This window comes from Scleropages formosus, chromosome 1, assembly GCF_900964775.1.
Source record: "Scleropages formosus chromosome 1, fSclFor1.1, whole genome shotgun sequence".
Lineage (NCBI taxonomy): Eukaryota > Metazoa > Chordata > Actinopteri > Osteoglossiformes > Osteoglossidae > Scleropages > Scleropages formosus.
In genome coordinates, this window is record NC_041806.1 from 12,525,063 (window position 1) to 12,552,888 (window position 27,826).

Sequence of the window (27,826 nt, forward strand, 5' to 3'; positions counted from 1 at the left end):
TGGAGAGAGACAGAGAGAGCGGGGGGGCCCACAGGGGCACAAAAAAGCCGCATAAGCCACACAAAATGCCGGGGCCTGGCCAGGAAACGCGTCTTGTAATTCTTGGAACTATAAAATGCTATTGTTGCTATGGCTCAAACAAGTGTTGTGAGTGTACTTGTGAGAACGAGCAGCACAAACAAGGCCAGATCAGATCCTCTGGTAAATTGCTGACTTGTGTTCTCAGCGCTCAATAACAGGAAGGCACTTTTTTCTAAGACACGTTTGTTTTTTTAAAACACATTTGCTCATGGTGTCAGTTCAGCTCCAGACAAGTGTATTGAAAGCACACAGAAAGATGATACAAAGCTTATGATAAGTCAATATAGAGGAAAATCCTCAGCCAAATGGTCATTTCAACTTCACCATAGCACACAAGAGGGGGTCTTTACGACCAGATACAGGAAACAGAACTGTGGGATAAGCAGGACTTGGAATCCAGTTAAAGAGATGCATACTGAGAGAGGACAGAATTTATTTTCTAAATTGCCTCTTTAATAAAGACTCACTTCTAACAGATGGTAAAAAGTGATACACAAATTCTTCCACTGATAACCATAACCAGCAGGCTTCAAGCCAGCTGAATTGCTGATCATATTATATGCATTGCAATATGCTCACAACTTAGGAAAGATAGGTGTGGTTAGTATACATCACACTTATTTCTCTAGATGCTCGAACGAGAACCACCCCTTTAGTCTTCTTTCCATTTCTGCAACAAAAATCTTTGTGCAGATAGGGAAAGAGTCAAGTCAAAGAGCAAGCAAAAGAACTGGAGTCATCTGTGAAAATGCAGAATGCCCCGATTCCTCATTACGGCTATCTCCATACTTCACTTTCGGTCACACACTTGGATAAATACACGGTGCGTTTCATGTCTGTGTTGGAATAAAACACATTCCCAGTTTTACTTCCCTCATTAAAGGTCCATGCATGCATTACAGAAATGGTAGAAATGGAAAGGAAAGAAATCCTTTTATTTAGGTCAGAGTTTGACTGGGCCAATGGTAAGAACTTCATTTAGCAGCTGCTGTACTATTTATGAGAACTCCTCTTATGGTCCATCGCCTTATTTTACACATTAGCTCAGCTTACTGGCAGTGGTAACACCTCTTTCAAGAGAAAGGCTGCAATTTTAAATACATGCTGCAAAAAGCAATCTGGTAAGAACATTGATTTCTAACTTGTATTTGAACTGTGGGCAATATATAAAGTAGACAAGTAATGGTATCTGAGTTATTACAGAACCATATACTTCCAGGAGCCACATTCCACTTAATATAAACAGAAGCATGACACCTGCAGACAGATTACTGCTGCTAATCCATTAAATACAGATAAATTTAAATAAATAAAAAAATTTAACCAAATTAAGCATGCATTTTTCATTGCCACAGTTGTTCATGTGTAACATGAACGCTGTCTCCTCTTCTTAGGTATGCTTATAAATATTTAAAAAATTCAGTGGAAACCACAAACCCACATAAAACTCCTCGAAGTGCTCTTAGTTAGCCTTTGATCTACATTACTGTGATACACATTACAACACAGATGCTTTGCTCATCACTCACACACTGATAAAGTCCACTACATACAAGTGTTGTTTTTGTCAACTAAAATTATAATAAATATCTACTGGTGACATGCTTTTCAACTGTGACAAACTGAATATGTTGCAGCCTTTGACTAATAGGCGAAACATATAAGTCTGGTAAAATATTACAAGGCTAAAAAGTCTTGGAAAATGTGTATCTGTATCTCTATCTCTAATGTATTTCCTTTAAAATCTATTAAGTTATTATTTAAGCAGGAAATTAAACCTGGCTCCTGCTAATTGATCTACATGTAGCCAGGTCCTGTGCACTGGAGTATTTCGTGTGCGGAATCAAACGGGAAATGGAACTTCTGTGAAAAAGGTGAAGCCAAATTCAAAGACATTTCTAATGATATGTAATGGAAATTAAATTAATTTCAAATTAAATAGCTGCTTGGTATGAACTTCTTGAACTGTTGACCAATAGCAGCAATTTACAGTTTACACAATGAATTATGTTTTTACAGCACCATCTGAAATACATTGATCAGGTTGATTGCCCAGAAACAAACCTAAAAAAAGGTGTGGCAACAATCTTAAAGAATTCTGGCAGGCACTCCACACTAGGGTGTTCGATTCAATCCTGATGCTGGAATTCCACTGTGTATGTTAGATTTTGTTCAAACAGAGTTTGTAATTAACCTTGATGGGGCTGTTCTTCCAAAAAAAAAAAAAAAAAAAAATACTAAACTGAATGTATTACCTCTGCAGTACCTACTTAAGCAACACATGCAGTGATTTTAAAAAATAAAAAAATCAAAAAATCAAGATGGATACCTACATATACAGTGCTGCTTGAAAGTATGCTAACCCCAAAAAGAATGGTGTTAATTCTTGAATAAAATTTTAAAATAAACATACAATTTAAACCTTAAATCTTAAACGTAAAATGAATAAATGACTGAATTACACACTTGATTCCATTTACCTGTTTGGCTCAAACAATGCAGCTTGGGGTTCACTTTTGCACTTACGCTACTTCCGCTCTTCTAATACATATTTGTTTTTCTCAAAACCGATATTTGGAGTTGGTAATTCCCTACCTATTATGGCACATGAGAAAGACCGGTTCCAATTAAATAATTTTGTGGTAGAATTAAGGGGGATAAAGGCTTCACATACTTTCAAGCAGCACTGTATACAGTGGCCACAATTTCATTTAATTACTAACTGCAATAAATGGGTACTCGGGTACTGCAGTAAATGGGTATTTCTATGTCTCGCTCTATTATAAGTGCTGTAGTCACACTTATCATCATTACATCTTTAAATTGTATTATTATTATTATGGTATTGTTACAGGTAGTTCCCGAGTTACAAGTGTCCGACTTACATTCAACCCGTACTTACAAACAACCCCCCTTACTGACTGAAAGTTAATTTTTTTGTCACTCAAGTAAAAATCAAATGAAAACCTCATAATTAAGTCTATTATATTTAAAATTTGAGTTACTGTGTATGCAGTGGTTCATAATAATAAAGGGGTGCTACTTTGCAACATGCAACAGTGCCTAGTGTTACTGTATTTGGCTTTAATTTTTTGTTTTCACCCTACTAACTATGGCACCAAAGCGCAAATGTGATGTAAGTGATGCATCCAAGAAAAAGGAAACAATCACGATTGAAAGTGAAGTGAAAGGTGAAAGTTTCTTTAATTCTCTCTCTCTTGCTCTCTCTCTCGCTCGCTCTCTCGCTCTCAGAGCACTTGGCAACAAAAGACACTTCTTCCCAGTTGCAGAATCTCACTCCACACGACTTAAAGACAGACTGAGGACACGGACCTTGTTCGTAATTTGGGGACTGCCTGTATATTAAAGATGTTTTAGTGTATCCGGAAGTGTTTCTTTAATGTTTTGATGCATAGAAAGGTACACAATATACTATATACGAGAAACATTTGACTGACTGACGTTAGACACGAGCCTTAACTAACTGTTCCAACTTATGTAAAAATCAGACTTAAAGACAGGCTTAGGAACAGAACTCGTTCGTAATCCGGGGACTGTTTGTAAAATCAAATATATTGCAGGACACTTTTTCTGGAAACCACCCATACATGGACACATGGTTACACATAAATGAAGAAAGACAGTCCTTTAACTTCTCAAAGTTTTACTACTAAAGAGAACTTAATTTACATTTATTTATTTAGCAGATGCTTTTCTCCAAAGTGACTTCCAATGAACTCTATGTAGTGTTATCAGCCCACATCTTATTCACCAAGGTGATTTACATTGCTAGATACTACACTACTTACAATGGATCACTCATCCATACATCAGTGGAACACACTGTATCACTCACACACTATGGGTGAACCTGAACAGAATGTCATTAGACTGTGGGAGGAAACTAGAGCACCCAGAGGAAACCCATGCAGACACAAGGAGAACATGCAAAGACTGAGCAGGGACTGAACTCATATCCTCTCGCCCCACCCAGGTGCTGTGAGACAGCACCGCTACTCGCTGTGCCACCGTGCCACCCTGTACTTGTACACCGTGTAAATTTGCACTGTTTTATTGTATTATAAAGACAATGTTCAGCAAAATGGTGAATTTGTGGTGTTCATAGATGCAAGTATATAGTGTATTTACTAAAAAGTGGAAAAAGGTTATTTAAATTTTTTTTAAAAAAAGCACAAGCACCCAGGTCCTCACCCATTGTTGATACATTCTTTTATCTCTGTTGTCCAGGAGCTAACCTGCTGGTCACTGTCTGTCTCAAATATGAAACTACCTGGATAGTGATTAACCTGCAGGGGAGAGAAATTAGAAATTAGTCAGCACCCCTTTTTGCTGAAACAATAGCTATTAGTGCAAAGCCTACACAAAATGAGCCAGACAGCACAGTGGATGTTGAACAGAATACAGAGGGTGGTGAAAACAGGAAAGGAAAATAAGTACCGACTAGTCTACAACATGAACTGTCAAAAGTGAGAAATATTTAAGCAGTAGCATGAAATAAAATGGCTTGAACAGATGTTTCTAGTAGGCCAATATGTGTTATTCCTTTACCAAACAAAAACATGCCTGTGAACAGTGTACATAAGAAAGACAAGGGGTATGGGTCAAGCAGAGGAGTGCCAGAAATGAGCTTCACCTTTAAAACAAACGTGTTCATGTTGTCAGGCATCTCCAGGCGTTTACAACGACGAATCTCTGAGATGTCCGAGCACCGTGCCATCAGCTTTGGGCTGGAGCACTGAAAGACACATCAGATACCGTAAGAGAACGAGCTGGAACACTTTACTGTGGCTCCATTACTTAACACACTCCAGTGGAGCAGAAGCAAAGCACAGTCTGTCATCATGTGGGTTGCAAGTCAAAGTTTGAGCAATTTCATTTAATCAAACCTGTAGGCATTTTACACTACTACTTAACAAAACCTATTCTTCTAACAAAGCAAGTACTGTCCCAGACATTAACATGGCTGATTTTGAGAACCCACAAACACAAAGCATTCCCCAGCCAAGGCCCATTCCCTTACCTCCTGTCTCAAAGCTCCAAGTATTTTGGAAAAACAGCCTGGCAACTTAATTCTATCCAATTCTTTTTCTTACATTCTTTTGTTGCTCAATCTACAGAATTCAAAAAACAAAGTGCCTAACTGATACTTGGCCCTAATGACAGCTTTGAGATAAGAAATGGCCACTCTTCAGTATGCTTTCTTCAAACAAAGCAAAAGTGATACACAAAGAGTCTGGTTTCAACAGAGGAAATCAGGCAAAGGCAGACAGTTTGGCCACAATCGGCTGACGACAAAGGGCATTTTTCCAGCTGTTGCAACGGGCATTTTTTGCTTTATTTGGCTTGTTGGTGGCAAATATAGCACAGCTGCTGTAGGTGGCCTGTCCTCAAGAGTGTCCACACACCAGTCAAGGATTTCCATACAAAGTGGCTGCAGGGTTAAGAGGATTTGAGACCAACTCTTCTCCAGGACTTCTCTCACTCAGTGTCAGAGAAACACAACACACACTAACACCTTTGCTCTTAAGCTCAGGAAGTGAGATCAGGGTACTCAAATGCAAATACTTGAAAATATTTCTAAAAGTAGAACACAGGAAACTGATGTGTTGAAAGATCAGGATTTTTTGAAACATCAGATTGTTACCAAAGTTCAGAGAAGAAAATTCCAAAAAGACTGCCTTGATATACTGTAAATATGCATTTTCACTTCCTCTCTCCCATACTTCATAAGTATGATTTCCCCCCCCCCCCCATTTAATTTTCATTTAATCAGAAATTCTTCTTACTGAGTTAATGACTGACTAATATGGGTTTTTAAAAAAAAAAAAAAAAAAAAAAGTGTGATTTTCAGACTTGAAAAGTTTAAAACTTAATGATTGCCAAATCACGTAAATCTAGTTCCACTCTACCTTTTCAGAGGAAAGTATTTTGTATTATTATTATTATTTTAGACAGCAACTATACAATGATTTACCCATTTATACAGCAGATACATGTAGAGTTCTTCAGAGGTCAAGTTGGGAAGTGACTGAAAATGGACCGCAGAATACGTAGGCTCATTTGTGAAGAACTACTTCACTGAATTAATGCCGTCAAGGGAGGACCTTGGCCTTTCAGTTGGTGAAAACCCCACAGGAAGGCATCATAAAACAAACATCAATTAACTGACGAAAAGGATCTTCTGCAAAAAGGACTGCAAAGAATTCAGAATAGAGAACAACTGGAAGAGACAAAATTATGGTGAAAATAGCAAAGAAAAAATAATACTGCAGTATTGCTTCATTTACTCCACCAATACCATATCAAGAGCTGAAGAAACATGGAACAGGCTTCTCAAAAATCTACTTCCCACAGAAATACTAAATCATGAATATGCCAATTTGCTTATTCCCCAGATAAGCCCCTCTCGATTCCTCACAAAATGAGAATAGTGATGGAACATGGACCATTCAATGGTGTAGAATGACATGCTGTAAATCCAAAGGAATGTGCAGTGTGTATTTTTAATAGCAGTGTGGGAACTACCCTTACAACTTGGTACGGGCTGAGAAACAGCACATTCCGGGATGCTGAGCGAACGGAAAATGGGCCATGTACACTATCTGTGGGCTAAAGAAATTTCCTCAGTAATCCCCATCTACATTCTACACATCTAAAGCAAGGATTACTTCCTTCCTTTTCCAAAGTAATAATCTTGTAATTTTATAGAACACAGAATGTAATGAAGAACTTATTGTTGGCATGTGACCCAAGCATGTATATCATCTGTAATTTCACTTTTTTTCTATTTTGTGCCCCTTGTGCCACTTTTTTCTATGTTTATTTTATAAATATAGTTAAGTGCCTAACTTCAGAATGTGAGAATTAGAGATCTGTTTGTCTCTTGATTTGTTTGTCGAAAAGTCAAAATTTACTATGATTCTGTGTTCAAAATACAATAGCTACATACACAACTTATAATCAGTTGCTCATCTATACATCAGTGGAATACTCTATCACACACACACTATGGGTGAACCTGAACAGCACGTCTTTGGACTGTGGGAGGAAATTGGAACAGCCGGAGGAAACCCACATAGACATGGGAAGAACATGAAAAACTCCACACAGACTGAGCGGGGATTGACACCACATCTTTGTACACCATCCAGGCGACACTTGAGCGAGCGAGAGAGCAGCGATACTTGCTGTGGCACCTATTTTGCACATAATTATAACATAATTCATAATTTGTACTTTTGTACATTACTTCCTTTCTGTAGTAAATGTTAAATGTTCCTACCACCACTGTCAATACTTTTCAGACATGTTGTATTTTATGGTTCGTAATTCAAAAACACCGTATTCAATCCATCCTCAGGAACCAATGGATGGCCAGTGCCGCTGCCCCCACCCCCCCCGCTCACACCTTCATTTTCCAATCTGCTTTTACAGGCATTTATAGGATGTTTGGACAAAACCAAACAGAGCAGCAAAAGACAGCACAAAATATTCCAACTATTACCATACTGATAACGTAACTGTATTAAACAGTATCCCAAAAGTAGAGGAAAACAAATATTAATATCTTGGTCAGCCATGGAAGTAAACAAGCCACAGAGTGGACAAACAACAGGAAATGTCTTCTAGGAAATCAGAAAGAGCAAATGCACAGTTGTTCTTCCTTTTCTGTCATACACTGAAGCTGATAAACTAATTGGAAATTCCATCTGTATTTAAATGAATGCTATGGCTTTCTATGATACTTTTTCCCCAGTGTAACACTGTTGTAAGCCACAATAAATTGACTTTTTTGAAGGCAGATATCAGAGAAATTCCATTAGAATTATGGAATTCTATGAAAAGTTGGGCATTTGCAGTCATTCCAGTACTAATTAACACTATTTGTTTCTCTGGGTTATAGAAAGACAAAATTAAGATTATCTACTAATAACAAAAAAGTCAATAGATACTTATTCAAACATTAATACACACTGGAAACACTACTGTAAATATGACATTACTTGCAGGCTCATTAATATCTGCTGCCAAAAAGGACAGTGGATAACACCAATGACAATTTAGTTCATCAGTATAGCTTCCTTACTGAACACAGTCTAACAGCTGACTTTAAAATGTACAGTTATTCATTACAGAGAATACACACAAGAGTGTGTGTTCAGTAATGGACAGACCAGAACAGGCCTGTGGAGCTACAGACCACAAAACCCCTCAGTACACACCTCCTCCTACTGATGGCACTTGCCTGACCCCCACACCCAAACTTTTACTCTGTGCTTTTCAAGAAATCAGTGCCCTTTGCACAGGAAAGATTTTGAAAATAGCCCAAAAAAGAAAAGTGCAGTCAAGCTGTTGCTTTTTGCTGAGATGTACAGTGCTTTGGAGAAAAGTGTCCACTAAATGAATAAATGTAAATATTACAGATAATCTAAAATTTCTTTTCGTCTGTATATTCAAAAAAGCAATATTAACCACACTGTCAAATGTGCATTTCTGAACTGTCTGAACAGGGCCCTTAGTCAGAAGAATAAAAATGTATTTGCCATTTGCCTAACCCACATTACCGAGCATACAATGAAACAAAGACATGACTACTGACCCCCAAACTAAGTAGAGAGAGTTATATAATAAATACATAGCAGATAAACAATGAACTGCTTTAATCTACAACTCAACTAGAACAGCAAAACAGAGGACCTTCTGATACTGACAGCTGTATCAGCATCCTGGATTTTGGTCTACAGCACTCAGACTGTAACATCTGCTTCTCATTCTTAGTTAGAAAGCTCTTTGAAGTTATTGCTCTCTTCATTTTGCTAAATTTAGTTTGAAATAGATATCAAATCTGAACATATGTTTCTTCTGTAACAACAAGCTCGAAGACAAGTTTGTCAAACTCCACCTCATGAACAAATACTACATGGCGAAATCCAAAAATCTCATGCATACAGCCAATTCATAACTCTTAGAATTTTATGTGAATGGTGGTAATATGCAGTGTGAAAAATTAAACAAAAAAGTAAAAGCTCAGTTTGGTACATTTGCATTAAGATAACTAATTGAATGGGTGATTCTTATCAACCTCATGAAATATACATCTGTGAGAAACTTCAATGAAGGACAAGAAGGAAGTGCAACGACATGGACCCACAGCGACTGGCTGTTGTGTGAACTGTCCTCCGAGGCACAAGACAAAGCCCATCTTCCTGAAGTGTCACTGGCAGGGCACAGTCCTCCACATTTCCTCAAGTTCCTGGCATCCTTTTGTCAGTTTCTATAGCACAATACATCCTCTTTTCACAAATGTTTAACTGCCAAGAGGAAAAACACAAGTTCCCATTCCTATTAACAATAAGAATTAATAATGATTTAATCAAAGGCTTATTAATATGCAGCAGGGGACAGCGATGAATTGTTGACAGCAGGAATATCATACATATTATTCTAAATAACTTCAAGTTGTTTTTATTGTAATTCCTCTATATAGCTTGTACACAGCGGAACGAAATGTTTCTTCGCAGACCATGGTGGAACACCGAAAAGAGTACAAGACAGTAAATAAATATACAGGAAAGAACATGGACAAGTAATTATGCAGATCTAAGAAAAAATAATTAAAGAAACACTACTTCCAGTAACATTGACAGTCGAACTTAAGTAATAATAGATAAAGCCCCTGATAAAGACCTTGGGGGGGGGGTCAGTGATATGTACTTCACATATATGCAGGAAGAGAGTTAATTAAATGACTGTTTGCTTGGATGTTCCTTAGGACACCAGGTTTGGAGGGACATCAGAAATGTTCTGACCCAAGAGACCCAGATGACCACACAGTACTTCTCAGGTTGCTGAGAGTACTCATATCTCAACCCAGCATTCTTGAGCTCCTGTAAGGATGCATATCAACACAGCTCCCAGTATACACTGGTGCATGGATGCCCTCAAGGTAAAGCTCCTCTCAAAAGAGGATCTCTCACCTCTCTAGTTCTCCAGAAATAGATTTACATTTATTCATTTAGCAGACGCTTTTCTCCAAAGCGAAGTACACCTCATAGAATAAACACGCACACCACAGGACGGTATGACTGCAACTATTATTCACTTTCCTCATTTCTATTGTCCTCTTTCAGAAGATAAAATTGATTTGTGCGGGGAGGGGGGGGGGAGAGAACAGCTACCATAGTGTCAAGCAGAAAACCAAAACAATGGCATTTCCAAATGCATTCTGTAAATTTTTGTATAGCATTCTTTTCAAGACAGTGACAACACAGTACAATACCTGCTGAACAATAAAACATGTATGGATGACACCAGCAGTAATGAGAAGAAAGCAAAGTGACAAATATAAAAAGTAGTTTGCTAATGTACTGTTCAGATGTAAACCATCCGAAAAAGGGGAAATAAACAGTGAGAAAAATAAACTTCTAGGGGTGGAAGTATCTGAGAATCACCCCCAGCAGCACTGAGTATGTTATAGAGGGCCTGTGTGCACTCACAAATGTATTAGTTATACTTCATTTCTTAACACTTAGGGTGTACTGCATTAAACCACCTTAAATAGTTTTTGATAATTTTAAACAAATTAAGTAAATGGCTGGAGGCTGCCATTCCTTCACAGGTACATTCTCTCAACTAAACATCAGAATGAACCAGGATTTCGTTAATGTGAGTTTAAAGCAAATTAGTTGACAGCTAAACAATTCGCAAAAGTTCAAAGAATTTTCTGAGAAGAAAACGTTGAGGTTATATAACAGGGAATTTACCCCAATCTCAACCATCTCTTGACGGTGAAAGTGCTGCATGAAATTGCAAATACAAATAGATCTGACCTTTAAGACTTGCTCTTGAAAGCAAAACAGTGGTTTTTCGAGAACATTCAGAAGCTTGCATGGCTGATTAAAAACGGAGGAAACAGAGTTGTTTCCTGTGTCTTTTTAACCTTGAGCTGCACAGCTGCTGTTGATCTGTGTCCTATTCCAGGCAGCTGGAGCGCAACAATGGGTGGGCAGTAGAGACAAACTGCCTTTCACAGTTCCTTTTTTACTGGAAACACCATTGTCACAGGACCCTTCAACTTCAGAACATCTTGACTCAAGACAGCAGAAATAAACTAATGGTTAATACTGCAAGAAAGTAGCTAATCTCTCCTCTTTGTTAAACTGCATATAACATGGCTTTCCAGTCTTTCATATTCATTGTTAAAACAAAACATCAAACTGTAATAGAAATACAAACAGCAGCAAATTGATTGTTTCAAAGCTGAAACCATTACTGGATAAGTAATATTAAGCTTAAAATTTGTACTCTACAACTGCACATTCAAACTACAATTCTGGAGTAAAGTCTGTTTTTAGACTGTGAGCTCCCATTGCCCTGAATATTAAAATGTATAAAAGAGGGAAAGTATGGGGGGATTCCTGACAGCTCAAGAGAGAAAAATGCCAGGAGAATTAGGTTACTTTTTGGTGGTTTTTGCAGCTACCACAGACACATCCACTAAGGTAGATCTTAGCTAATCTTTTCCAAAATGGAGAATGAGGGTTGGATGGAATGGCTGGGAGCTGGAGGGGGAAGTTTGCATACACTTGGCGAGGCCTTGTGTCATTAGACAGCATCTCAACAAGCCACGCAGGCATCCTGTTTACGAGTTATAGATGATGAGCCACACCACAGCATGACACAGACCGCCTCGCCAGAGGGAGCACAAACTTGTTCCACCACGTCAGAGGCTGTTTATTATACTCTGCGACATCACCTTTAATTTACCACACAAGTCAAAGGAAAAACCTTGAGTCACCCAACAAACCTGAACCAAGTCAAATAAATCGGTGTACGTTATTGTTTTTAGACTAAATGTCCAGGACTGTAATTAACCATTTTTCTCATTTCGTAACTTTGTATTAGCAGTAGCAAAGGCATTTGTGGCTAGAACAAGACATGCTCTCCTTATATTTTCACAATTTTGATGTGATCATCTCCCTGCACCAAAGCAGAAGTTTGTGAGTAGTGGGGGTGATCATTCCCCCAACCTCCCAAATCTTGTCAGGGCTTTCCATGTTGTTCAGTGGAGCCAGGTACAACAGCGCTGTGGTTACAGGTTCATTCACAGACACACTTTTGACACTGGCTGCATACATAAACACACTGTTGTGCCTGCTGTCTTTAGCAGAGTCTGCCATCTGTAACAACTTTTGCAGCTCATAGCTCCACGTACTTCTATGGTGGGAAGTTTTTTTTTTTTTTTTTAAATTATTATTTCTATTACTATTCAGGAAAAGCTCCCAAACCAGAGGTACAATGGTGTGCTCAATGCAAACATGCAATCTTTTAGGCATAGGTTCAGACTAATTAAGCACCTATGAAGCTTGCAGTCCAGTGTAGAGTCACAGCCACATTTACAAAGTACTGCAGCACAGCCTGTATAATTGAATTGTGCCAATACATCAAAAGGGGGTGCAACTTAAGACCAAGCAGAGAGGAAGAGAAAGCCCTCAGTTAAGGCACTGAACAAAGCTTATTGTGAAACACCAAGATGAAGCTATTTTCTATTTGCGTAAAGAAACTTTCACAAAAGACATCTGAGTATCCAAACCTTATTCCAAACAACATCTCTCTGCTTTGAGGTAACAGGGACTATATCTCTCAAAAAAAATAATACGAAGGTGGTTAGAGAAAAACAATATTTCAAAGGAAAGCAAACAATAAAAACACCAAAAATACAGCTTAGGTAGAAATTAGTAAAACAACATAAATTTAAAATTTGATTAAACATTTGATTTGTTATCAGTTAAATACATTACACCAAAATAACCATCTATAGTAACTGTATTTATAAAATGGCATAAACTGAAGTTTTATATGCTGTTGCAGTATATTACAAGTGCTATATTTAAAAAACATATTATTCATAAATAGATAATCAAAAAAGTATGTTATTAAATGTTATTAAAATATCAGAAAAACAAGCACCACTGTAAAATCATATCAGGATTTCTGTGGAGTAACATCAGGAGCAATCATTTCAATAGCAAAGCTGTGAAACCAAGCACCCAGCTGGAACACCATCGCAATGTTTGAACTCAAGAGTGAAATCAAAAGCTCAGCTTCAACATGAAAGCTGTTTTCACTACATCATATAGAATCATATGTGTAGCACAACGGAAATCTCAAGCACATTACTCTGCAATACACTTTGCTGAAGACCTGTAACCACTGACTTTTGTTCAAGAAACAGGACAACAGTTATTTTGGTCTTGTTTAAATTATTCCTACTGAAAAATCCCTATTTAATACCCCCACCCATTTTTGAAAATACTCTGTATATTTTTTTTTTTTTTGAGTAATTAGTAAAGAAATTTACCGGTACCAAGTTTTAAATCCCATTCTCTTCCATAGTCCGTAACATGAAACAATCCACAAACACATTAATAACTATGTGAACACGTCAAACTTCCGTGAAAAACACTGACATTGATAACTGTTAAACTGTATTAACATATTTATACACTGTAAACAACAAAGATAATCCACTGGTTTATTAACATCTGGGACTATCGTAATCTGACGCCTCCCCAACGTCTGTCACATGTGAGTGGTCAGATTCAAAGTCCGAAATTTCATACCCAGCAAGGCCAGTACTACTCCCGGCAACATTCTCAAGCACATTTTCACTCAGGATGCTAGGGGGTAATACCCGATGTACTTGTGGCATTTGCATGAACTTCTTAGGGAGCAAAATTATGGTCGATTTCACTACCATGACCTCTAATAAACGTCCCCCTTTTGAAAAATGTAACACCCCGGGGGCGTTAAATAGGGATTTTATGGTATTTTAACTTATAATAATAATTTTAAAAAAAATAAAAAAAAAAAAACTCAAGGGAGCTCAGAATGGTCAGGCTAGTGTTTTTGACAGCAATTTCACAATACGAATTAAGCCCAAATTACCACCAGCCTTCAACTCTCAACAAGCAATACCTGATTGAGGAAAACTAACTTGCTGAAATAGGCAAATATATATACTTGTGTACAAATACATAACAGAAAATGTGTCCACATAACTTCATTTAAAAACAGCTCAAGTATTTTTAACAAACACATGAAAGCAAACATCAGCTAGAAGCCCTGAGGGATTGCCTTTTTAAATAATGTTTCTGTGAAATCTAACAGCCATGTATCATTGACATACACCATGTTCAATTATTCATTCTTAAAATTAGCATTTCCCTACTACCCAGTTTCTCATGGTCCAAAGGGGGGGGACACTACCAATAGGCAGGCAATTTCCTCATTCTGTGAAACTTCACTGATGTTGCCACTATAATTTAACAAGCAAAGACTTGATTTCCTAAGATATACACATAATGCGGCATGGGCCATGCATACAATGACACACTCATTCAGAGATGCGCGCGCGCACGCACACACACACACACACACACACACACACACACACACACACACACACACAAAAAAACCTAGAGTGATGTCAAGCAAGGAAATGGCATGCACATAATGACCAAGACCGAAACTGAGCTGAGTCTTTGGGACTGGCGAAAAACAAGTGCGATTTTCCAAGTAAATGCTCCAAATTCACCTTGCATCCATGTGACTGCATCGAATACTGACCACTTTCACAAAGCTAAGCTGAGAGACGGCAAAGCTGTCAGATTTAGATCTACAATGATTTAAGGAATTAGGTTTTTCCCACCAAGCCAGATTCCTAGTTGTCATGTGAATTTCTGTCATCACCCTTCCTTTTAAGACGCACTTTACAGGTCCCAGCTCACCTCACTAAGACCCCTCAGCAGAACACTAAAGAGACTGCTCACATGTTCAGCAGAACTTGAGACATGTAGGTTAGCAGGGAGGGCAGGTATGTGGCCCAACTGCTAGAAGTTAAGAGTACAGTCAAGTCAAGTGGATTTCAGTTCCATGAAGAAAAGAACTACTGTACAAACATCCTAATGCAGAAGATAAGGGGGTCCCATACAATCTTCAAGCACGTGCAATTCTTTCTCCACTGTCAAAAAGCATTTAAAAATAAGTCGTATCACGGACACCTCAGGAATTCATGAATACGTAAAAAACTTAACGTGCAATAGTACAATAATGTACTGTAGCTGGCACCTTTGCATCCAGATCTCTCCATCTGTTGGTGTTTAGAATATTGGAGTGTTTTTATTTAAGAGAGTGTGGGACATTATGGGAAGTGTATGAAATATCCATAAGTGTCTGTCAGCCATATTGGCTGTGTTATTTAATTGATTGTGAAGACATCAAAGCAATTAGCAGGATAGGTTTAACTGATGGTTTATTCGGTATACATACGCATTTTATCAGCAGTGCACAGAAAGTTTTTTCCACAGTAAATGCCACATGCTCAGTGGATCTCTGCAGAGAACTGATCAATTAAGAAAAGTGTGAATTTTGTTGAAGCAGTAGCTGTAGAAATCTTCAGAGTTTTCCAAGCATGGCCCGAAAGCAGGACAGCAAAAGTAACTGGTGTCATGCACTTTTGCACTGTTTTCTAAGATGTACATCACATTGGAGAAAAGTGTCTGCTAAATAAATGTAAATGCAAATATAAGCATTTTATACTGTCCTGAAAATATGATTTGATTGCTCCATAGGCACTGTGCAATGCTCCAGTGATATTTGAAAAGACTGGTTTGTGGTTTTTGGATGTGCTGTGAATGTACTATTATTCTTCAGATTTAAAATAATGGAAAAAAACGCCTTTGGTATCCAAAGATTCAAGATCTGCACTGTATTCAGGAAAGGATTAATTTCAGAAACTGAATTTATATGCCTACACCTGTACACCTATGTACTCATAATGTCTCTAAGCTACCCCAGTCTTGTTCAACCAGTGCAAACTGATTCCACTCTGCTGCCCCCCTCTTGCTTTTCTATGTTGTTCTGTGATGTTACACTGTCTGTCGAATATATTGTTGCACCATGGCCTAGGAGGAGCTGTATTTCATTCTCTCTTGGACATCTGCGTAAGTGTGGAATGACAATAAAGCGAACCTTGAACTTCAAACCTTGAAATGAAAAGTCTAAAAATTCAAAATAAGCACTGCAACAGACTCTTAAGGTATAAAGCAGAAACAGGAGAGAGCCTCAGGTGTACCTGAAGGGTGATTATCCTTACCTTTGGTGGGTCAAAGAGCTCCAATTGGTAGCCATCCCCACCCGCTGCCTCCTGCACCCTTCGCACCAATAGTCTGCAGCGCTGCCACTGCAGCTGGCTGTCAGAGATAGTGTCATCCACCACCAGGTACTTAAGGTGGCCCTCTTTGCAGCTGCCCTGAGTTTTTGATCTCTGCTTCCTGCTGACACGAAATTTGCTGGTCAGGCGGTCCAGCCAGCTGTTCCGTACTGACAACGTAGGTGGAGGGGTGACAGTTGGGTTGGCAGTTGGTGTCCCAGATGTTTCCTCAGCAGTTCTGGGGATCATAGTCCTGTCCTTGAGTTCTCTGTGCCCAACTGGCTGCTCTGCTGGCTGTTTCTTGAAGAGGCGGTAAACACCATGACGGATCTGGCTGACAGAGAAGTGAGTGGCATCAGCAGAGCCTGGTAAAGAGTACACAGGGGCAGTGTACCGTTCAGCAGTGGTGTGGTGCTCAGTTTGTATCTCCTCTGGGCTCCTCCTGCGGATATGATGTGTAGTGTCAGCAGGCGAACAAAGCAACAACTGTTCCTGCTCCCAGGCTGGTGAGGAGCCGGTTGCCATGGTGTCCACCTTAGGAGCCAGCACTGTGTGCAGGGTCTGGGGCCCCAGCAAGCCAGCGTCTCGATAGTCCAAAGCCCCTGATAACGAGGTGATCCGACAACAGCCTGTCACAGGTGGTGGCAGAGGTGGAGCTTGAGCCACGACCTCCCTGGCCAGCTCACTGCAGAAGTACTGCTGGAACAAGTCATTAAACTGCTTAGAAAAGCTATCTGGTGGCAGAACATCTTGCTGAGGCCGCTCACTGGCAAAACGCCGGTAGTGCTTAGCTAGTTGTCGGGCTGTGGTAATGGCATGCAACTCGCAGAACTCCTTCCAGCCGTGAGGCGGACCAGTAGTCCCTTGGTGTATAGTGTTCCCATTCATTGCAGTAACCAGCAAAACTGAAAATCACTGTAAGGTGAGAAAGATGAGGGGGTAAAAAGAAGACACAAGAGGTAAGTGACCTGAGAAACAAATCATGGCCCAAACTGTTCAGCAGAAACTTTCCAGCTTGTCGTGTTACATTTTTTCAAACTTTATGAAAACCTTCAAAAGCTATTATTCCTGTATTTAAAACATTTTTAAACCAGTGCCATTTCAGATACTTGATAATTAAATGGAACGCTTTCAAAAAACTGCACTCATATTACTTCTGAGACACTGTCAGTGTTCTGGTAATGTTTCAGTAACACTGTAGTGTTCCATTGACAGACCACAACTTCACCTACAGCACTGTATGGAGTGATGCAAAAATCTGCTTCATGGGCTGCTGTTTATTTCATACAGTGGATTTCAAAGAGTCATTTAATGACTGTTCCCCTCAAGACTAAAACAGCTTAAAGTGTATAGTGCAGTCATCCTGCAGTGCCTTACCTCTATCGTCACATACAAACCAAACGCAGCAGGAAGAATAAGAAATTGAAATGAAATGGAAGACTCACATATTAACTGGTGTCAAGTATTCTTAAGGAAGGTATAAAACATTATAGCCCATAATTTATGCACGCCAGTAAAAAGTCCGTTGTATGCTGTTATGTAATGACTTACATTTACACTTTTTTCCAAAGTAACGCACATCTCCAAGAAGCATACAAAAAGTGTATTGCATCAGTTTAATTTAAAATTAACTTTAAGAACCAGAACCATTCACTCCAAGTGACATGAGTAACGTTGTTAACCATCAGTCTCATTTAACAAAGAACATCTACTGACAACAGTGAGAGCATAGATGGAAAAACTAAACTACAAATTTAACTACATAAAACCTGTTCTTCAACACAGATCACCATATTAATTACACAGGCAAACAAAAAGATCATGATGGCATGATTGGATCACTCCTTTGAACACGGAACACAAACCAAAAATATCAATGCATAATTACACACACACACACACACACACACACACACACACACACACACACACACACACACACACTCTGAAACTGCTTGTCCCAAGTGGGGTTGTGGCGAAGCGGAGCCCAACCCGGCAACACAGGGAGTAAGGCTGGGGGGGGGGGGGGGGGTCGGGGGGAGACGACACACCCAGGACGGGGACGCCAGGCCCCTGCAAGGCACCCCAAGCAGGACTCGAACTCTAGAACTGCCAGAGAACAGGACATGGCCAAACCCGCTGCGCCATCATGCCCCCTAATGCATAATTAAAACACAGAAATAACTAAACACAGTTATTAGTGGGAAATGTCATAACACAAACACCCAGCTAACCACAGAGATATGCCTGAGAGCATCACCGCTGCCCTGCTGTGGTTCCCAATCGAGAACAGAAGTGAAACCGTGGCAGAGACACGACTTTGGAGAAACTGCCCCGCTTCCCTTCTGTGAGCTACAGCAGAGCAACAACAGCAACAAAACTCACTAAACTGTTTACTGGGTGATTTTAACGATCATTGAATTGGGAATAATGGCTATGCAGCTTTTAGACAATTCTGCAAGGATTTACAGTGTTCCACCACATCAAAGTTAGAGTACAATGCTGCAGACAGGCTGAATAAGAAGCTTATGAATGGAGCTTTTGGTATGACTGAATGAGAATTGAATTGAGGAAGTCTCAGTGGTTACTGTCAATGGATGCTGCCAAGGATTTCCTTTTTAAAGACCAGCCTGAAGCTACAAAAGATTGGTTTAGGCTGCATCTGTGATCTAACAACACAGCTAACATCAGTGCTAATAAGTCTGACAACAACCTGTACTTTTCAATGTTCTTGTCCCATAAATACTAAACGATCAATGTATTTATGTACCCCGACATCTTTGTCAGACTGCAGAATAAACTGGTAAATAAAATCCTAAACACAAATAAAGAATTAACTTTAAAACTGAAGGGGTGTTTTTGGAACTCCTTGCTGCATGGTGTGTAAAGTCTGCAAGACCTGCTTATCTGAGGTTCAAAGAAAGAAGCTGCATTCTACACAAACATTCCTCTCTTCTACTGTGTAGTCTATGCAGGGCTTGTACCTGGGCACAGGATGTGAGAGAGTGGTCACGTGCACAAGGCAGATGCGCCCCTGGCCCCAAGCCATGCACATGTTCCTCACACGCTCCTAGCCCCTCTCTGGCCCCCAGCTGGGACCTTCTATCAGCATTGCCAGCCCAGGCATGACTCAGCAGCCTGTGGCATGTCAAGAGTCACTTCCTAACCTCTTGCAGTGGCCCTTCTCTTCATGTCACTGCTCCTTCAAACTTGCTGGCATGCTGGCACCACCCTGCCCTCACCCAGCTTCTTAGAGGCTGTTGTCTCCCCCAGGGCCTACAGCCATGAACTTTTGCTAGTATTTCTAAACACATGACACTGTGCAGAATTATCAACTCTGCTGGAACCCTGGCAGGGGTGGTATTCTTTATATCTCTGTTACAGTATATGCAGAGACACATACACTGAGCTGCATGACACAGACTATCCTCCTCCAAGAGACTGGAAGCAAAGATGAGCACATTGTTCCTTACTTGTGTAGCCCAACTCAACTCCATACTCTCCCCAGAGACACAATGCTCTGCTCCACCTTTGGCTGGATGGCAACACCAAAGTTGAGAGTTCCACCCTGACTGGTTCACTTTACTATAATATCATTGACTTTCAGTGCACCAAATCACAGTCAGCATCAACACAAGCCTTCAATGACTTGGCTCCTCTTTCATGACTTGGGGTGAACACCAAAAGTATGGTTTTCTCATTCAAGTCACAAACTCGCTCTGTAGTTCCTGAGATGACATCAATGGAACTGCTTATGTAGTGTTACAGTTTTCAAGAGATATGTTCACCAGGGACAAGCAGTCATAGTCAGGGTAAAAAATCTAATGGTCATCAAACCTTGCGACTGGATCCAATAAGATTCCCTTTAGGCATTATGTTCACCACAGGAGGCTTTATGTCAAGACAACTCTCCTTTGTGATGATGGCCAAGTGTGACATGTAGTTTGTATGTCAGAGAGAACAGAAGCCTCCACTATAGAAAAAAAAACATTAAAAAAAAAACAGCACTCATGGAAAACGGAAGGAACCCAGGTGCCCTAACTAGTGTAATAGACAGTGTTTCAAAAAGTGGGAAACCGGAAACCCAGCCCTGAGCACGCAGAGATGAAACCTGCAGTAACATGTCATTCTCCACAGTACTTTCTCAGACATTCCACTGAAGACAATACAGAAAGGGTAGATTTTCCAACATTCCTGCATGCTAAGCAGAATCAACATGCTGTTTCATAAAAATAAATTGAAACTGAAAATTAAACACAATTGCTTTGCTGAAATCAGGAACCAGTAACGCCCAGAGAACCTAAGCCCAATGACCACAAAGTAAACCAGCTTTCTCTGTTAATTCAGTACTACTTGTGCTTCTTAATGCACCAAGCATGTTTTCTACTCCAACATTACATTTACATGCATTCATTTACCTGACACTTTTCTCCAAAGCAACTTACAATGTTAAGGCACTTGAAATTATTTAGCCATTTATACAGCTGAGTAATTTTTACGGGAGCAATTTAGGGTAAGTAGCTTGCTCAAGGGTACTACAACTGGAGATCATACCTGGGACCTTTGGATCTAAAAGGCAGTAATGCTAACCACTATGCTACCACCATTAAATACATTAAATAAACATTAAATACTACATTAAATTACAAAAGCTTAAAAAACACGCAATTTGGATAGTTTCTTCAAAGTGCTTAAAAACATAGACAATGTGTGTAAAAAAAGAAAGTCTCAAGGGACAACATTCTGCGGAAAGCTTTTTAGATCTTTAAGCCCAGACTGGATGATCAGAAGTGTGTGGATCAAACTGTATATGAGATATGAAACACAGGGAGGGAGAGAAAGAGCAAGGAAGTAAACAAAAACAGACAGAGGACAAGACTGCTTCCCTGAAGCACAACCAATTCCAGCCCAATCTGTAGCAGATCTTAGAAAGGGAATGCGATGTGTCAGGTTGGAGGTCGTTTCTGGCTCATATTGTGTATATTAAGCCCTTGAGTTTAATTGTGGGGGTAACAAGGGTGAGCTGCAATAAAGCAGTGGTCCTGTGAAATTATCATATCTATCATAGGGCATCAAAGGTAAACACCTCCTTAAAGGTGCCCCAGCTCAGAGACAAACAGTACAAGTAGAATACAGTAGGGCATTTTTTTTGATATTACAACATATTAAGGAGATTTATGGAAGACAGTCTATCCAGTGGTCTTATTTTCACAGCACATGAGAACACCAGGTCTGCGAGTAAATTGTTTTGGGGGACAGGTAAACTTCCCATAGCATCAGGTCAACAGCTCCAAATACTAAAGACATGGCAGTGAAGAGCTTTTTCTCTATCTCACTGACTAATCATGCAAGAACTTGAAGGCAATCCTTATAATCACCACAGAAAATAGAACTATGTTTGAGGAAAAAAAAACACATGATAAACCAACAAGAAACAAATGGTAGACACACTACACACACATTTTCTGAACCACTTGTCCCATACAGGGTCATGGGGAACCGGAGCCTACCCTGCAACACAGGGCGTAAGGCCGGAGGGGGGAGGGGACACACCCAGGACGGGACGCCAGTCTGTCGCAAGGCACCCCAAGAGGGACTTGAACCCCAGACCCACTGGAGAGCAGGACCTAGTCCAACCCACTGCACCACCGCACCCCCACTGGTAGACACACTACTTCAAGATATACTGATCACTACAGCCTCACCTTCCTTGTTGATCTCTGTGCAAACTTTGGCACAACCCTCAGAGCACATTACCTTTCATGCTTCAAGGGTACAACCCACCGTGAATGCAAACACAGGGAGAACAGTGAGGAGAGGCAGGTTGACAAAGAGACTTCTACACAGTTTTATAGATGAGAGAGACACTTAAAGCAGTGGAAAAAAAATGACAAGAAAGCCACCCAAGCTTGGCAAGGTGTAATTTTCATCTGGCTTGTCCCTACTTGCCGCTCAAAGCATTCTCGCTCTGGCATAAAAACAGCAAAGAAACACCACACATTCTGGGCCCCAATGAATGAATAGCAGTGAGCTACGCGGCTTAACTGTTTAGTTAACATTGGTACAACAAGCATCCAAGCTACATGAAATATTTACCTTCATATCTTATAAATGAGCTTCATCTGGACTGTGTAAATACTAGTATTACTCTGATAATGGGAACAAAAAATATTTGCAGCGGGGGTACTCCCTACATGTAAGGGCATATTTGTTAAGGTAAAATATCTGCTGTGTTTTGTAATGGCTGCAAGATTACATATGGTATGTTAACCTCAGGGCACCTGGTTTAGAAAATCCTGTAAGAAAGATGCATGGGAAAGTGTATTTACACTACTAGCACTAAAATGTTAGCAACAGTGTAAACATGTTCTTTTGTGAGATACCACTTTGGACCTTAAGCATTTCACTAGATATCCACCTAATAATGCTGATGAGTGTGGAAAAAAACACAATTCATATAGTCATAGATAACTATCTCATGGTATCCAGGTTACAATTCACAAACTGCATCATAATGTAACTGTAATGAAGCTAACCACTATAATCTCATTAGCCTTAAAAGTAATTACTTGTCACATCAAAAATACTTGTTTTATATACTCCCATACTCCAAACTCAAACTCACCTTTCACTATTCTGGCAAGAGAAGCTTTAAAAACTTCCAATGTTGTAGTTTTTCTGAATGATATACTTGAAAGTTCAAGTTCTATGCTCAAGGTGGTACCAGGTCAGCACTGGATAGAATCTGAGTGTGCAAGTCTTTGGGACCCACCATATGCAGCTGCCTCACCGTAAACTGCTAACATGCACATGAAGTATATAACACTGACATTTGGAATTACAATAGCGAACCGTGATCTGAAATAATACCACACTAAGCAACCTGCGTAGAATAAATCAGTGGTAAACTGCATAGGATTATGGAATATTGCACATGACAGAGGCTTCTCAGAAAGCACCTCATTCCTTAAATGGCTTCAGCACTACTAGGTCATTGGTGTGATAAACACACATCCTCATTTAAAATAACAACCCTTCACAACTTTCACAATGTGCAGTCTTGTGAGGTATTCTGCTACAGAACTGCTTTGTGAAGTCCGTATAGCTTCAGACTCATTTACTAAATGAGCTACTTCCATCAGGTCCATTTATTCTCTGGTCAAAAAGAAGGGGGGGGAAAAAAAAAAAAAAAAAAAAAAAGCACAAACTTGTGACATTTTCACTTTCTTGTTGAACTAGAAAACACAAAGTACCTCATCACAAAACGCAGCCAAGGAGACAAAAAATCCATGGCATTATATTTTTTGGGAAAAAAAAAGTGATGATATCAAAAATTGATAATCATCAAATAATATGTGACATTCCTTTTTATTGCATGCACGTGGAAAGATTGAACTCCAGGTTCATCCAATTAGAGCATGAGTAACCAGTATACAAAAGTTGTACTACTGACTACTGACAATTTTCTCTGTCAAATTTTAATGGTCTGTGTTTCTCCTTGAATGTACCACATACACAAAATGACTGCATGTGAGGACAGAGACATGCTGTACTTAAAGTAACCATTACCTTTCATAGCTTATCTGAAATGTGCTGGCATGAGATTAATTTTACTCAACATCCCACTGTTCACAGTTTCTTAAGAAATTGCCTCCACCTGGCAAGGGACAGCACAGAACCACACCACACTTAAACACATACCTGCCCATAATATATAAAGGAGTAAATACTAAAATTACAAAAAAAAAAAAAAAAAACACATATTTTTAAGATGCGCAAAGAGTTCACTAGATAGTGCTCATAATCAACTTTAGAGAAATATTTTATCTCACTGTCACATCACCAGGTTAGCAAAGGATTGCAGTCATCCTTGTAATATATACAAAGATACTGACTGATGGAATAAGCTTCCATAATTCACTTGATTATCTTCAGTGGCAGATGAGTCTCACACTTCAGAATAAGCCATCAGGTAATATGATAAGTTGTTACTAACCATATTTTCAGAACTTATAGACATAATAAATGACTAACTACTCAAAACTGCTTAACCTAGGATTCATTCAGACTTTTTGATGATAGATGTGGTTAGCATTGTATCTGATACAAAACTTAAAAGTTACTGAGCCATAAAATACTGTGAAATCGCAACTTGAACAGGGATCAGAGGATAGGACAGCTGGTTGCAAGTTTGATTCCCTTTTCCAGCTGTAGTATCTTTCAGCAAGGTACTTACTTTAAATTGCTCCAGTAAAAATTATCCAGCTATATACAGCCTCTCCCTTACTTACAACCTATGCGACTTACAACCATCTGTAAATATGACCGAATACTGTATAGATTAAAAAAAAGTAAATATAAAAATACGCCTGGTTGTACATCCACCAGTGCTAATGGCTGCATGCATACGACATGCTTGGTCATACGTCCACTAGCATTGACGGCTGCGTGTGTACGACAGCGACTGTCAGATGATATCCCAGCATTGTGTACATCACAACATCTCTCTCAGCTCCTGTTCTCAGTTGCCATTCGGTAAACACACATTATTATCAACAAATTTTCATGCTGGAGCAAACCATTATATGGTTTTATGCATTTAATATTTCTATGAAATGTATGCTTTACCACAATAAACTAAATGCAATATCAGCTTTACGCTTTATACTTAAATAGAAACTAAAGAATGGCGTTTTAAAAATGATAAAATAGAAACTAAACAATAATAAATATACTACTGTATTGTGTTTGGCAAAATCATAAAAAGACTAAGAAGGTAAAATAAACCAAAGAATTATTAAATTTTTTTGTTTAATGAATCAGAGTGATTTAAAAAAGTCAATTCATAAAACTGGTTAAACAAAAAAATGAGATAACCATGATAGAACCTGCATAGCATAAAAAATAATGATTAAATATTAACTAGAAAATCTTAAATAAAAGGTAAAATTTCAATTAATAAAGCTGGTTAATAAAAAAAAAAACAAGATTATCATGAAAGAAATTGAGTAGGATAAAAGAATGTTGTACAGGTGTATGACTTTTACATGCTGTGCTAACATATGCCTCACTTACGTTCAATTCATTTTTAAAGAGCGCTCTTCTCACACAGTGTATATTGTACATATGTTATTGTATACATTATTTTTGAGCGGGACATGCCGAAATCGCGAGTAATAACACTCACTCTGTTTCTACCTTCGTGTTGTACTAATCACGTAAGAAGTCACATTAAAATAATGATTAAAAGTACAAAACAGTAAATACATAAGCCAGTAACACAGACGTTTAAATTGCTATTGAGTAAATACATTACACATTATATGCCTGAGAGAGCAATCGCTTTGTTTACATAGGATACACACATTGCGGGAAGATGCACTACAACTGCTTACGTCCATTGGCTGATCGAGATTTTTCAACTCTATTACAACCTTATGCAACCTCAGACACATATGCGGTTGGACATTGTGTGGAAGGACTTTAAGCGACACATACCTGTACACAGAAGATGCAGCTACACTTGCAAACAAGGGAAAATTACTGTTTGGAAAAGTAATTAAAATTTGAGTTATCTGAAAAATAAATGAAGAATGAACACGTACAAAACCCTTCATGGACTATATGATCCCTCTCTTTAGATGTAGTTAAACTAGTCATAACAGATTATGTCCCACATTAAAGTAGCCATGTTCATGTATGTAAATTATAATTAAGTATCAGAACTTTAATGTCTTCCACTCTTGAAGTGCCCATTCAAACTGCCTTCACCAGGTAGCACTGGTGCCACACAACTCCTGGGCTGTGCATTCAAACTTTTGTGTGAATCTGGCTCAGTCTGTGTGGAGACTGCATGTTTTCCCCATGTTCATATGAATTCCTTCTGGATGCTTTGTTTCCTCCCACAGTTGAAAGACATTTCACGCAAACTAACAACTCTAAAACTGCCCTGACTGAATGTGGGTTACATTGCTCCAGTATACAAATGGGTGAATGACTGTAGGGAGTTTAGTGTGGTGTAGAGTCACAAGGCACAAGTCATCACAGAAAGGTTGTTAATATAAGTGATTTTAGATTATCAAAGACAGTCTTAGAGACATACCTTGAGTGCTGTAAGTCAGTTTAATTTCCATCATCATGTTAATATTTAATTTTTACAGTACCATATTTATTTCAAATTGTTCAATAATTAAGACCTACCTGAAGTGCACCGTAAATATTCCCAAAAGTCTTAAGTTAATTATTAATCAACATCTTAAATAAATTCCACTTTTAGATAGATAAATTTACAAAGTAAGTTGATCTTGCTAAGTCCTGACCGTTACCGTTGTGTCAGTGGCTGAGCCGTCAGCGAGCCTGTGTCATACACTTAAAATTAAATAATTATTTAAAGCTCCTACGTTAGCTTGAAGCGATTTTCATCACGATGTTTCACTTGTCATTTATGAAGAGTAGCTGGATTCCTGTTTTCCGATTCTTTCACTGAAAGTTTCAGCTCAAATTTTCAACTACGAACATGAATGCGTTAGCAATTAGCTACTCAAGAAAGCTATATTAATTATTATAATCGCACATTATTTATCATTTGTAACGGAACTGTATCTTAGCCAGTTTTGTTCACTAAATTGTCGCATTTTCGCCCCGAGGCCGAGGGAAGTTTATAAGTTTATCTTTTTTTCCTCTCAGTTTTAGGTCCGCTAAAACGTGAGAAGTTTGACTCACGCAACGCATTTTTCCGTTGATTCACATGATTACTGACTCCACGGCGCAGGCGACTTTCACAACGTCAAATTCAGATTTAAAAGGAGTGCGCTCGCACACGACGATACACACCACTTGTTAAACCGTTTAAATTAAATTAAGGGAAAAAACACAAAAGTTACCTGCGAGACCAAGTGCACCATGTTGTCTCACTCATGATTGACGCGCGTGACCAGTATTCGCAGAAGTTTGAGGAAGGAAGCGGTGGTGCAGAGGAACTCGTGAGCGTTAGCGCTTCCGCCGCCGGGAACGCGAAGCGTGACGGGGTCGCGCTTAATTTTCATTTCAATTTATAGGCATCTTTTGTGTTTCTTGCCAGTGTGTGAGTATCGCCGCATAGCTAATTGTGACTTTTGCGCCTTGTCCTACTTTTATAAACTGTTTTAAGTTGCTCCAGAGTTTCAGTTGTTAACATAATACACAATAGTAACTGCGCCTCCCGTCCTGGGGATAACGGAAAAGATTACGACCAGATAGCCTATTTCGTCAGCTGCAATAGGGAATTCTTACACAGGCCAACTTCTTCACCAAAAATGGCATCAGTCGTAACAGTGACGTACGTATCAAAGTTAATATGGCCCAACACTGGCCCCTATCTGCAGTTTTATGAATAACTTAGGAAACTTGTAGGTACAGTTAGTTCCGTATCTTAGATTTCCCTGCTTGAATAACACTTCAGAATACACCATGCCAACTGCTAGCTTCTTTAAAAATTGTACTTTTTAGAGTAGTGAGAGCTTTCAGTGTATG

The 27,826-nt window shown here is 39.1% G+C and overlaps 1 protein-coding gene across 1 annotated transcript in view; it reads right to left on the minus strand.

Annotated features, from left to right (window-relative positions):
• The window catches only part of sh2b3 (SH2B adaptor protein 3), a 35,469-nt gene extending 7,722 nt beyond the window's left edge, over positions 1 to 27,747 (minus strand). Inside the window, exons 1-4 of the mRNA XM_018752812.2 lie at positions 27,199 to 27,747; positions 16,259 to 17,230; positions 4,736 to 4,837; positions 4,294 to 4,388 (exon numbers count right to left, since the gene is read on the minus strand). Of these exons, the coding sequence (XP_018608328.1) occupies positions 4,294 to 4,388; positions 4,736 to 4,837; positions 16,259 to 17,203 (1,142 nt within the window). The 5' untranslated portion in view covers positions 17,204 to 17,230; positions 27,199 to 27,747. The remainder of the gene's footprint in view (positions 1 to 4,293; positions 4,389 to 4,735; positions 4,838 to 16,258; positions 17,231 to 27,198) is intronic.
• Positions 27,748 to 27,826: the final 79 nt, after the last annotated feature.